The 14,596-nt window shown below is 36.1% G+C and overlaps 1 protein-coding gene across 1 annotated transcript; it reads right to left on the bottom strand.

Moving 5' to 3' along the window:
* Positions 1–110: 110 nt before the first annotated feature.
* LOC140883296 (transcription factor MYBS1-like) lies at positions 111–1,531 on the bottom strand. The gene is made up of 2 exons (XM_073289716.1): positions 916–1,531; positions 111–753 (listed from the first exon to the last, which is right to left on the bottom strand). The coding sequence occupies exons 1-2, from the start codon at positions 1,377–1,379 to the stop codon at positions 282–284; spliced, it is 936 nt and encodes a 311-aa protein (XP_073145817.1). The 5' UTR covers positions 1,380–1,531; the 3' UTR covers positions 111–281.
* Positions 1,532–14,596: the final 13,065 nt, after the last annotated feature.

The raw sequence follows: 14,596 nt of genomic DNA, 5'->3' as shown, positions 1-14,596 counted from the left end.
ACATATACATATATGAACTAAGAGATGTTTTTTTGTTTAAAAAACAAAAACAAAAAAGAGATGTGTAAGTAGAAGAACTAATAAGATTGGTCCTTTGGTGTGGCCACGAGTAATCAGCAAATGCTGTGGATTAAATGTATTTGTTATTCAAAAAGACCTACAAGAACACAACATTTGGAATTTGGGACGCTTCCTGCTAAGGTCCGCTTCTGCAAATAATTGGAAACGTACCATTGAAATAAAAGAAATGAAGGCACAAGTCGTATGTTAGCTTAAGTTTGTTATTGGTGTTGAGGCGGAGGCGGAGGTGGCATTGGATATGCGACCGGAAGAACATACGGTGGAAGATGATGGTGAGGATGCCCCGGAGGCATCATGACAGGAGTGCCAACTACAGCAGGATGAGCCATGTGGGCACTCGAAGTCACCGGATGTCCCATCGGGGCATGACCCGTCCCGTAAATTTGCATGTTATGATGTTTCATTGCATTCGAGGTTGGATTCATCTGCTGTTGGCCGGTGATCGGAGGCGGTTGCTGAACGGAGGGGGACGACGAAATATCGTCGCCCATACTGATACTTGTTATGTCATGGATGCTCGATCTCCTTCTGTCTCTATTCATAGAGTTGAGACGAATGAAGTACTTCTGAGCATGGCTTGCAACTTGTGTTGGTGTCCTTGAAACAACGTAGTTTCTAGAAATACTTCTCCAATCCCCTTTACCAAACTTGTCTAATCCGAGCAAAAATAACCTGAATTCAAACAATCTTTTTATCAATCCCCCTAGTTTCCAAGATACTTCTTACTTTAAAAGCCTTGAATTCGGATATTTAAAAACTACAACGGCACAATTCTCATCAAGTATTGATGATGCCATCAGATATAACACAAGAAGAATCGAAAACTAAACGTACCTGTGCTCTTCTTCGGTCCACGGAATCCCTTTTCGACGTTCTTGTTCCGACCTAGTGGTGGAAGATGACGATACTCCTCCTCCTCCTCCTTTACCTGACGAGGCCGAGGTCGAGTCGTGGCTATTCGCCGCTAGTACTGCGGAGAAATTATATTTTGCGAATCGTTTATCTTTATCACGACACCGATCCCGGTGGTTATTAGTTGCCGTTGCTAATGCAGGAGGTGTGAGCATCTCGGCAGAGTACTTGGGCAATGAAACATTCCCAGCTTCAATATCAGCAACATCTTCCACCAAAATCTTGTAATGATTCTTCAACTGTTGAATACTTTTGGTGGGAACCATTGAAGCAATCTTGTTCCAAGTGGGATTCTTGTTCTCTTCATCTTCAATCCAATGCATTGCAATCCCATTCTCAAAGGCCTTCTCTTCTTCTCTGCTCCAATATTCCACCTCCTCTCCCATGTTTTTCCTTAATTTTGTTACAAATTCAATCCATGTTTCTTTCTTTTTCTTTTTTTCTTTTTTAATATCAAGATTATGTTTAGTGTGTAGTTTAGACAAAAGGTATAGAATTGTGGTTTGCAGGATAAGAAAAAAAAAAAAAAAGAAGAGGAGTGAAGTGAAGTGAAGGATGAGAGTGGGACAACAATGCATTTATGGGAAGAGGACCACCAATGATTTAAGCTGTCTCAAGGGATGGCCTCATTTGTCATCTATAGTGGTGTAACTTATTTTCTTTTTTTATATTTTATTATTAGATTGACCCCAACAATTTTGCTCATCTTTAATAAATGTTGGAACACATAAAGTTGTGGAATTGGGTAACTCATGGAAAACAATCATTTTATCTTACAATTTTTAGTTAGGCCCTCCAATTTCTGGTCGAGTCAGATTGGATTTTATTTACACATAATTCTATATATTCATCGATTACAAGATTTGAATTATGTGCCTTTTTTAAAAGAAAATTAAGATTCGTACCATTGATTCCATATACTTGTTCATAAGCATATACAAGTACCATCATAATTAAATAAATTTTAAAATTTATAGGTTAATAATTTTGATACAGTGTGCCACGATGTTAGCATAAACATCTCGAAAGAATTTAAAGAATTTAACGTTTTTCACAAAATGGTCGCACGAATATCTTGATGTGCTCATGGATATTAACAACAAATGTTCAAGATAACACAAAGTAAGAATGGGCAAATAAAAAATATCACACATAAGCATCACATAATATTTATGTAGCATCTTATTTTTTGCTATGTTTTAAAATTCAATCACATCTTTACCTATACTAGACAAGAACACGTGTTTTGCACGTGAGACCATAAACAGTTGTAAGGAACTTATTTATCAGTGAACATGAGATCACAAACAACAAACAGTTGTAAGAAACTTATTTATCAGTGAACATGAGATCACAAACAGTTATTATCAACTTATGCATCAATGATTATATTAAATAATTGGCTTACTGCAATTCGACACGTTTTAAAACATTACATCAATTATTTTCAAAGTCATTGAGGAAAACTCCGTTTCAATTAGTTTTCTAACTTACTATTTGTGTTTAAAAAAATAACAATGAAATTCAAATTCACATGTTGATTTTTTATTATTATTATTATTATTTGAAAACGTGTATGGTAAAAATATTTTATTGCCCTACTTTGTTTTTAATATCTCGAAAGTTCAACTGTATCTTTTTTATTAGGCAAGGAAGAACATGTGGAATAACAGTATATATATGGAATGGGATCCCCTACAGCGGGGACTTCTACAACACCATATGATGTGGGAGTAATTTTGGTAACAAAATTAATATGGTAATCGTTTAAGATTTGGTTTTGCTAACTTTTTTATGTTTCTAGGTTTGATAATTTTAATGATTTGTTTTTCTAAATTTAAAATTTATTTTACTTTATTACTTTGTATTATTATGTAGATTGATAAATAATTTGTATTTCTTAGAAATAATAATTGATAATGATAAAATTACATATAAAAAATAATAATATTATTTTCTTTTGCTGCCATAAAATAATAATAATTTGATGAAATTAAAAATTAAAAAACGTGTATTTGTGGGAAAACAGGGATAAAAAATAGTTTTGGTAATAAATTTAACTGGAATTTAATATCTAAAAAATTTATCGTTCAATTAATTTTTTTTAGATTTAATTTTTTTAAGTAAATCTAATAAGAAATTGTTTTAATAAAAATTTTATCATTATATCTTAATATTTAATTTTAGAACCATTAATTTAACTTAATAGAACTAAATTATGTATATATTAATATATATTATTTCATATAAAATAAATTTAACAAGAATTTAATATTTAAAAATTTTACCCGTTAAATTTTTTTTAAAGTCAAGCTAATCATTAATTTATCGATTTGAATATTCTATCAACTTATTAATAGAAATTTTTTTGGGATCTATATATATATAATGAACAAAATTTATTTGATTTTTTCACCTCATACATTGGTCCAGTACCAGATTGGAAATGACAATAAATAGTTGTACTTCTTTCCTTGTTCCAATAATTAACATCAGAATTTGAAGATATGAAAACAACAAAGACGTTAAAGATTTTCTTCTTTATTTGTTTTTGGTTTTAAAAATATTCATTGTGAGATAACAACATTTCAGTATGCTACTTTTTTTTTTTTAACGTATCGAAAGCTCGACTATATCATTTTATTAAGCAAGGAAGAAAATGTGGGAGTCTACTTAACAACGGAGAAGTTTCTTACATATGAGAATTTTCCAATGTCAATAAATTGTTGTATGTCTTTCGTTGTTCCTACAATTAACATTGGAATTTGAAGCTAAGAAAACAACTATGTATATTCAGTTAACATTGTTTATATGATTATATCACCTCATATATTACTCCGATATCATACCAGATTTGGAAACAACAATAAATACTTATACATCTTCTCTTGTTCGAATAATTAACATCGGATTTTGTAGCTATGAAAATAATTAACATGTTAAATATTTTCTTCATTTTTGTTTCTGATTTTAAAATTATTTATTGTTTGGTAAAAATATTTTAATATCCTACTTTATTTTTAATATATCGAAAGCTCAACCATATCATTTTATTAGGCACGAAATAACATGTGGAGCCTTCTTAGCAACAGAGAAGTCACTAACTCATAAACATTTTCCAACGACAATAAACGGTTGTACGTTTTCTCTTATTCCAACAATTAAAATCTGTTATCCCGAGAAAATATTTCAACCCGAGCCCGTTTATAATGAGTCTATCCGATAGGGCCCAATATGTCAAGGTCCAGCTCAGTCCACAATATGTTGGACTTTGTTATGACCAGGGCTGGTTTTCATGGGCCGACATTGGCTATGGCATAATGGGTCGCGTGCAATCTTTTTTTAGTTCAAGTAGGACTCAGATGCATACGAGATAAGATCAGATATTGTAAGACCTCGGTTCTAAATATCTAATCTCGGATTAACAATAATAAAACATACAAGATCCAAGACTAAAAACAATAAAAGAGATTTTTTTTTGAAATGAACAGTGCCTCGCTCGATCGGTAGAACTCAACCGATCGAGCGAGCAAGTTTTCAAAACTTTCTGCCCGGCTGAAAACACCAGCACCGCTCGATCGGTACAGTTCAACCGATCGAGCGGGCAAGCTTTTTACAAAACAGAAACTTGGCACAAAGTTCATCGTTCGATCGGTCAAACTCTACCGATCGAGCGATGACAGCACAGAGCTGAAAAACATCAGAAAATCTTGCCAAAGCTCAAGTCCAATACATTCAATACATAACAAGGTACATATTACATGCAACAAAAACATTCAACCCACGATATTCGAATATTAGAAACTACAAACATCAACCAAGTTCGAGTTCTAAACATGCTTCAAAATATAAACTAGATTGACATGTTGATTCTGAAAGAGTGGGTGCCCGGTTAGCCAACTTGTGGCTAAGGGCTTTTATGACTCTATGTATAAAAAATCTTTGTTTAATATAATTTACATTCATTAATGACATTTTCTTTGTCTTTCTTCATATTGTTATATTATGATATACTATTGTTGTTTTGATAAAGACCTTGAATATACTATAGTGTAAGTAAATGAGATAGTGAATAAAGAGAGATCACTATTATGAAACACATCTTATAGTCACTGTATATTCTAAACAGTTCCTAGTTAATTGAGCCGTCCGCTAATAAGGATAAGGATCGCTCGAGATTGAGACTAGCATTTGTGATGCCAAGTACCATGTTTCATTGGTAATGGACATGGAGATGTTCAAAGCATGCAAATGGATATTCATATGATGAATGATCGAACTACTCTATTCGGACTTTCCAAGTGGTTATCACTTATCGAGTGGATAAAGTCCGCGGTTTTGGTTGTACACCATTAGTCCTTACTACTTGAAACATCATTGAGACTCTATATGTTAGTACTGTACTTTGACTCATTTACCGACTCTATTGGGGTCATCAGGTGTCGGGATTGGGTACAGTTACGACACATATAGGATTCGATGCTTTGTTGTCAAGGATTCACCACATAATTGCGAGTGTGGATATCTTATGCGATCTGAGGAGATATTAGTGTGACAAATCTCTGGCCAGAGTACATGATGTGCTTTAAGAAATGGTTTCCTAGTAGCACATGCGATGTCACTATTTGATCTTCAAGATGCATTGCATAGTTATCGAATCTCGAACGACTCTCGATGTACCAATGGTTGTTGATTCTATCGGGATATATGGATGAAGGGACCGTACTGTACGCTAACCAAAATCTACTGGTTCTTGCAGGCACTATCAGTGATACCTAGGAAATCATGGGGCGATGTTGCTAGACGCTCTTACCATGATTCGATGGGTAAGTCGAAAATTGTTGTTCCGAGTCACAAGGAGTTGTGAGCCCACGGCTAGCTGTATCTCTGAACCATTGAGGGTCACACAAGTAATGGATTACTAAACCCCGTTGAGATAGTTAAATTTAAAGAGTTAAATTTAATGAAAGAGAAGTTGGACTTCTTAACTAAAGGGAGTGGAATTTCCTAAAATGACATATGGATGGACATTTTTGGAAATCACTGAATTCGGATTCAGAAAAATTATCTTGACTTTAAAAGGTGCAGAAATGGTTTCTGTGCACATTGGTGAAATTGGTTTATCAATCGAAATCATGATGAATTTTATATTAATTTCTATAATAACGGGTTTGGCTTGTTGGGCTTAAGTTATGAATTATGGGCCCTAAGGAGTTAGAGTCCTAATATAATTATAACTTAATCTAGTCTAAAAATTATCTATAAATATAGGTGTAGTGTTCGAAAATTGGAGGCATTCCATCCTTGAGATTTTCGAATTACACAAAATATTTTCAAGGGGATTTTTCAAAAATCCTCTACTCCCTTTTGAGAAAAATTCGGTCTGTGATTTTTCTGAAAATCACTTTCTGAATTAACAGATCAAATCTGTTTATTCTCTACGATAAACATCTGATTGATTTCTAGTGCAATCAATCAGAGGATTTTAGTTTTCTATTCGTGGACTTAATTCCGGAGGTTGATCGTGATAGTCATCGGTTCCCGGGATTTACAAAAAGAGCAGATTAAATTCTGTTGGAGTCCGTAATCAAGCCTTTGCTTGAATAGGTAAAAATATTTAATTGTATATTTATATTTTTACTTGCAAGATTTTAATCGTTAGGATTTGATACCCACGATATGGAATCGTTCCATATCAAAAAATAAAATTTTTAAACTTCCACTGCTCCGGGTATCATATTCGTGTGATCAGAGAACGCCTGTTCCAACAGTGGTATCAGAGCCAGGTTGTAAACTTTGATCAAACGATTAAAATTAATTGATTGTACAAAATTTTTAGCCTCGGTTTTTGAAATAAAACAAAAATTTTTTAAAATTAGATTTGAAGGGAAACAAGGGCAATCGCTGCCCACCTCCACGTGGGTAGCCCTGTCCCACGTGGAGGCGGGGCTCCCCGGGAATGTCCCGGGCAGTCCGGAAATTTTAAAATTTGATTTTTTGGATTTTTTGAAATTTTAGTTTTTGGTCCGATCGAAAATTGTTTTTGATTGGTCCACGAGGCATCGGATCAAATTGTTTGAGTCCGAAATTTTTAAAATTGATTTTTGGATAAATTTGAATTTTTGGAAAATTTATAAATTTTATCCGTTAAATTAAATTTTATAAAATTAATTATTTTGATACAATTGATGATAAGATATGATCTTATGAAAGGATATGATAAAATTTGATTTTATCTTTTTAATTATGATGCCATTGCATGTTATCCAATTATTTAATTGTTGAATTAATTATTGGATAAAAGGATGATCGATTGCCATGACCAATATTATAGGTGTATGTTAGGTTGTTTACATTTGGTTTTATTGTTGTTGGATTTTATTAATGGGCTTGGTTTATGGCCCAATTTGAATTGTCATTTGTAAAAAGTGGTCCTGGTTTATGGCCCGTTCCCACCCTTAAATATGTATCCCCTACTTGTCATCGAAATTTATTGTAAATTTATTAGACGTAGTGGGAGATAAATATTTGAAGACAAAGGTGGGCCCAGCAGACAATAAAGACCGAAGAAATGTAAATTGAAAGCACAATGTAATAGGATTGCATTGCATACTTGCATATCACCTAGGATTGTACTTAGACTCGTGATTGGCAACCACGGGTCGATTAGTGATTGAGATCGATCATCCTTTAAATAATATATGATATTATTGTTGTATGCATATTTAGACTAAATTGTATGAATCCCGCAAGCATACAAATATTGCATGATGAAACAATTTTCAAAATTAAAAATCCCTCATTTTAAATATGATTTAAAATTGATATCAAGATAAATAAAAGGGAATTTAAATATTGTTTAAATGTTCCTACCTTCCATCAACGATCAATGTATGAGATGCTACCCGCGGGCACGGTTCGGCTCATATTATTGGGGGGGCCCGTTCGTCGGAAAGCTGTACATTGGATCGACACATGTTGTAAGTTGGGTGGAACTCCCATGGAATTGGCTCATATTATTGGGGATCCACATGGCGACCGTCCATCACAACTTAATATTGATGGGTCATCTTGACATGTCACATTAAACGACGTCATATTATTATGCCCTTATTGGACATGAGGTAAAAACATGGGGGTTGCTTTGGAAGCAATTGAGCTCTACCTTTTGAAAATTATGGTTGGCTGATATTATTCGGGACTATAGTTTGTCAATTGGACTCCATGTTCCCACTAAGAAAACAAGTTTTCCGTTTTCATAAGAGGGTAGTGAAATCGTTAAAATAGTGGGAGTGAAATTCATAAAATTAAATCTCGCCATATTTTATGTCTTAGTGAATTAATTAAACAATCACTGATTATTGTCTGTTTCTTTTTAGTATTTCATTACAATGAATTCGCGCAATCCACTATACTCAATTCTCGAACAAAACAAATTGACTGGCGCAAACTATACGGAATGGTTCCGTAAATTAAAGATTGTTCTAAACTCGGAGAAAATTTTCTACGTGTTAGAAAAGAATCCTCCAAAGGAAGCACCGGCTAATATAAGTCCGGAAAAATTGGCAAAACTTGATCAATGGTGGGACCATGATATCAAGGCTAAATGTTATATGCAAGCTTCAATGTCTGATGAACTCCAAAGGCGATTTGAGGATGCCGTGAATGCTGCTGACATACACATGCACCTCGAGGAACTTTTTGGAGCTCAGTCAAGGTCGGAGAGGTATGCCACCGTCAAAGAGCTCATGACATGCCGCATGCGAGATGAGACTTCTGTCCGTGAGCATGGGGTACACATGATTGGGCTAATTGAGAAGTTGGTAACACTCGATTTGACATTGGAGCATGAATTGAATACGGACTTATTGCTTCTTTCACTTCCTTCGTCGTTTGACGGATTTGTGGTGAACTTCAATATGAACAAGATAGAGGCCACCCTTGAAGAGATGGTCAATATTCTTGTGTCTTATGAGGCCACATTAAAGAAGGAAAAACCGGTACTCTTGGTTGGCTCCTCTTCTTACTCCAAGAAGGGGCCAAGTGGAAAGGGTAAGAAACGTTCTGCCCCACCCAAGAAAATTTTACCACAGAAGAAGGGTAAGACAAAAGCTTCAAACGTGAACATATCTGGAGATGTTTGCCATCACTGCAAGAAACCCGGTCATTGGAAACGTAACTGCAAGGAATACCTCGAGCAGTTGCGAACTGCAAAGGGTATGTTTTATATTGAAATAAATGTTTCACTTAATACTACTTCTTGGATATTGGATACCGGATGTGGATCTCACATTTGCAATGATTTGCAGGTGATGACAAGAAGTCGTAAGCTTAGGATGGGTGAGACCCAGCTGAGGCTCGGAAATGGTTCCAGAGTTGAAGCCAAAGCAGTGGGAGACGTTTATTTAGTTTCGCAGAACAATTTTAAGTTATTTTTGAGAGATGTTTTATTTGTGCCAGATTTAGTTAAAAACATTATTTCTGTTTCTATGTTTGATAGAGATGTTTTTTCTTGTAATTTTGTGAATGAGATTTGCAATATTTACAAGAATGAATGTTTGATTGGAAATGGACAACTTGAAAATGATCTATATAACTTAAAATTGAAAGACGTTCCAATTAATTATGTTGATAAACCGGTAACAACAAATAAAAGGAAAAACGATAGTCAAAACCCGGCAAACCTTTGGCATGCTAGGCTAGGTCATATTTCCTCAAGGAGGATGAACAAGCTAGTGGGAGAGGGCATGTTTGATATGTCTGATATTAACTCTCTACCTACTTGTGAGTCCTGCCTAAAAGGAAAAATGACTAAATCTCCTTTCAAAGAGAAGTCTGAGCGTAGTCAAAACCTATTGGATTTGATCCATACAGATGTTTGTGGACCATTTAGTATCGGTACTAAATTTGGACACACCTACTTCATTACCTTTACTGATGATTATTCTAGGTATGGGTATTTATATTTAATGAAATATAAGTCTGAATCATTTGAAAAGTTCAAAGAATTCAAGGCTGAAGTAGAAAACAAACAAGGTAGAAGTATTAAAGCACTTCGATCGGATCGAAGTGGAGAATACTTAAGTACCGAGTTTTTGAGCTATCTAAAAAAGAATGGGATTCTCTCTCAGTGGACTCCTCCTATGACACCTTATTTGAATGGTGTCTCGGAGCGTCGCAATCGAACTTTGTTGGACATGGTTCGATCTATGATGAGCTTCACTGAGATCCCTCCTTCGTTTTGGGGCTATGCACTTGAAACGGCGGTATTATTGTTGAAAAATGTTCACACCAAAGCAGTGAATAAAACTCCATACGAGTTATGGAATGGCAAAGCTCCTAAGTATTCGTACTTGAGGATCTGGGGATGTCCTGCTTACGTGAAGCAGACAGTGGGAGATAAGTTGGATAGTCGATCCACCTTATGTTATTTTGTAGGATATCCGAAGAATTCAATCGGATATTATTTCTATCATCCTACTGAAACAAAAGTGTTTGTTTCGAGGAATGCCACCTTCATGGAGAAGGAGTTCTTATTAGATAAGAAAGGCAAGATAATGGAACTCGAAGAAATTCGAGAAGAACCCGAGATACAAAATAACGATCCCACACCTCAAGAACCTTCAGTGGACACGCCTACACCTAGGAGATCCGAGAGGACTTCTAGACCTCCTATTCGATATGGTATTCTTCTTGAAGGGGATCAAAGTGAACCCGACATTGGATGTGATCCAAGAAACTTCAAGGAAGCAATTTCTGATGCGGATTCGAATTTATGGCTTGATGCTATGCAGTCGGAAATAGACTCGGTGCATACAAACCAAGTTTGGTCTTTAATAGATCCTCCCGATGAAATTGTTCCAATAGGGTGTAAATGGATCTACAAGAAAAAACTTGGGCCTGATGGCAAGGTACTAACCTACGAGGCACGATTGGTAGCAAAAGGTTATACTCAAAGACAAGGAGTTGACTATGATGAAACCTTTTCACCAGTCGCAATGTTCAAGTCCATAAAAATCCTTATTGCCATAGCAGCATGGTATGACTATGAGATATGGCAAATGGATGTGAAGACTGCATTTCTTAATGGAAACATTAAGGAAGAAATCTATATAATGTAGCCCGAGGGATTCACATCCATGGGAAGCGAGCATAAGGTATGCAAGCTTCAAATATCAATTTATGGTCTCAACAAGCATCAAGAAGTTGGAACCAGAAATTTGATGAAACAATAAAGGACTTTGGTTTCATCAAAAACCCGGAGGAACCGCGCGTGTACAAGAAATTAGTTAAGGATGCGGTGACGTTCTTAGTGCTTTATGTTGATGACATCCTACTCATTGGGAATGACGTAGGGATTTTGCAGTCAACAAAGATATGGTTATCAGGTAGATTCTCAATGAAGGATTTGGGTGAGGCCTCCTATATTCTAGGGATACAGATCTATAGAGATAGATCTAAGAGAATGATAGGACTCACTCAAGCAACCTACATCGACACCATATTAAAAAGGTTTTCTATGGATGAGTCCAAGAGAGGACATCTACCTATGTGTCATGGAGTTTCTCTATCCAAGTCTATGTATCCCAAGACTGACGAAGAGATAGAGAAAATAATACACATACCATATGCGTCAGCCATAGGTAGTATTATGTATGGGATGATATCTACCAGACCGGATGTAGCCTTTGCTCTGAGTGTCACAAGCAGATATCAGGCCAACCCCGGTCAAATGCATTGGAAAGCCGTGAAGGATATTCTTAAGTACTTGAGAAGGACTAAGAATATGTTCATGGTTTATGGAGGAAGAGAATTGAAATTGGAAGGCTATACCGACTCTAGCTTCCAAAGAGACATGGATGACTCGAAGTCAACCTCTGGATTTGTATTCATGCTCAATGGCGGTGCTGTCTCTTGGAAGAGTTCCAAGCAGGACACCATAGCGGATTCCACCACTGAGGCAGAATACATTGCAGCATCAGCTGCTGCTAAAGAGGCCGTTTGGATGAGGAATTTCGTCCAAGAGTTGGGCGTAATTCCTGAAGCTGTTGGTCCAGTTCCGGTGTACTGCGACAACACTGGTGCCGTTGCTCAGGCAAAGGAACCAAGGTCTCATCAAAGATCCAAACACGTACTGAGGAAATACCACATCATCCAGGAGATTGTGGAAAGAGGATACATCACTGTCGAGAGAGTGGCCTCTGGAGACAATATCGCTGATCCACTTACTAAGCCCTTGCCAGGACCATTGTTTGACAAACATCGCGAATCAATGGGATTACGTAGTATGACTAGTTGGCTTTAGGGCAAGTGGGAGATTGAAAGAGTAGGTGCCCGGTTAGCCAACTAGGGCTTTTATGACTCTATGTATAAACAATCTTTGTTTAATATAATTTACATTCATTAATGGCATTTTCTTTGTCTTTCTTCATATTGTTATATTGTGATATACTATTGTTGTTTTGATAAAGACCTTGAATATAATATAGTGTAAGTACGATGAGATAGTGAATAAAGAGAGATCACTATTATGAAACACATCTTATAGTCACTGTATATTCTAAACAGTTCCTAGTCAATTGAGCCGTCCGCTAATAAGGATAAGGATCGCTCGAGATTGAGACTAGCATTTGTGATGCCAAGTACCATGTTTCATTGGTAATGGACATGGAGATGTTCAAAGCATGCAAATGGATATTCATATGATGAATGATCGAACTACCCTATTCGGACTTTCCAAGTGGTTATCACTTATCGAGTGGATAAAGTCCGCGGTTTTGGTTGTACACCATTAGTCCTTACTACTTGAAACATCATTGAGACTCTATATGCTAGTACTGTACTTTGACTCATTTACCGACTCTATTGGGGTCATCAGGTGTCGGGATTGGGTACAGTTACGACACATATAGGAGTCGATGCTTTGTTGTCAAGGATTCACCACATACTTGCGAGTGTGGATATCCTATGCGATCTGAGGAGATATTAGTGTGACAAATCTCTGGCCAGAGTACATGATGTGCTTTAAGAAATGGTTTTCTAGTAGCACATGCGATGTCACTATTTGATCTTCAAGATGCATTGCATAGTTATCGAATCTCGAACGACTCTCGATGTACCAATGGTTGTTGATTCGATCGGGATATATGGATGAAGGGACCGTACTGTACGCTAACCAAAATCTACTGGTTCTTGCAGACACTATCAGTGATACCTAGGGAATCATGGGGCGATGTTGCTAGACGCTCTTACCATGATTCGATGGGTAAGTCAAAAATTGTTGTTCCGAGTCACACGGAGTTGTGAGCCCACGGCTAGCTGTATCCCTGAACCATTGAGGGTCACACAAGTAATGGATTACTAAACCCCGTTGAGATAGTTAAATTTAAAGAGTTAAATTTAATGAAAGAGAAGTTGGACTTCTTAACTAAAGGGAGTGGAATTTTCTAAAATGACATATGGATGGACATTTTTGGAAATCACAGAATTCGGATTCAGAAAAATTATCTTGACTTTAAAAGGTGCAGAAATGGTTTCTGTGCACATTGGTGAAATCGGTTTATCAATCGGAGTCATGATGAATTTTATATTAATTTCTATAATAACGGGCTTGGCTTGTTGGGCTTAAGTTATGGATTATGGGCCCTAAGGAGTTAGAGTCCTAATATAATTATAACTTAATCTAGTCTAGAAATTATTTATAAATATAGGTGTAGTGTTCAAAAATTGGAGGCATTCCATCCTTGAGATTTTCGAATTACACAAAATATTTTCAAGGGGATTTTTCGAAAATCCTCTACTCCCTTTTGAGAAAAATTCGGTCTGTGATTTTTCTGAAAATCACTTTCTGAATTAACAGATCAAATCTGTTTATTTTCTACGATAAACATCTGATTGATTTCTAGTGCAATCAATCAGAGGGTTTTAATTTTCTATTCGTGGACTTAATTCCGGAGGTTGATCGTGATAGTCATCGGTTCCCGGGATTTACAAGAAGAGCAGATTAAATTCTGTTGGAGTCCATAATCAAGCCTTTGCTTGAATAGGTAAAAATATTTAATTGTGTATTTATATTTTTACTTGCAAGATTTTAATCGTTAGGATTTGATACCAACGATATGGAATCGTTCCATATCGAAAAATAAAATTTTTAAACTTCCGCTGCTCCGGGTATCACATCCGTGTGATCAGAGAACGCTTGTTCCAACAGATTCGACTTATAAACCGAGTCTCACTTCTATCCCTTGATCTTGAAGCTAACCAAGCCTCCTCTAAATTGATCCTGCCCCACCTGTTGCCAAGTACACATACAAAATAAAGCAACAACCGGATAACTCCGGTGAGAATGATATTCCCAGTAAAAGCAACATAACATGCAATAACAAGTAATATATCAGTAACATGATATCAAGACAACATATTAAATGTTAAGACGAATGAAATGCATGTCTTTAAAATCGGGATATCAATTCTGATAAACAATGGATTGCTGTTATGCCTTTTGGGATCCCGAGGATGAGATCACGTAACAACTCACCGACTCTCCCGATCGAGGTGGTGCCACGTATCTCTATCCTCTAGACTTTGGTGCGACTACAAGGAG

Source organism: Henckelia pumila, chromosome 2 (genome assembly GCF_033568475.1).
Source record: "Henckelia pumila isolate YLH828 chromosome 2, ASM3356847v2, whole genome shotgun sequence".
In the NCBI taxonomy this organism is placed as follows: domain Eukaryota; kingdom Viridiplantae; phylum Streptophyta; class Magnoliopsida; order Lamiales; family Gesneriaceae; genus Henckelia; species Henckelia pumila.
Note: the sequence above shows the minus strand (reverse complement) of the source record. Positions and strands in the feature narration are given on the sequence as shown.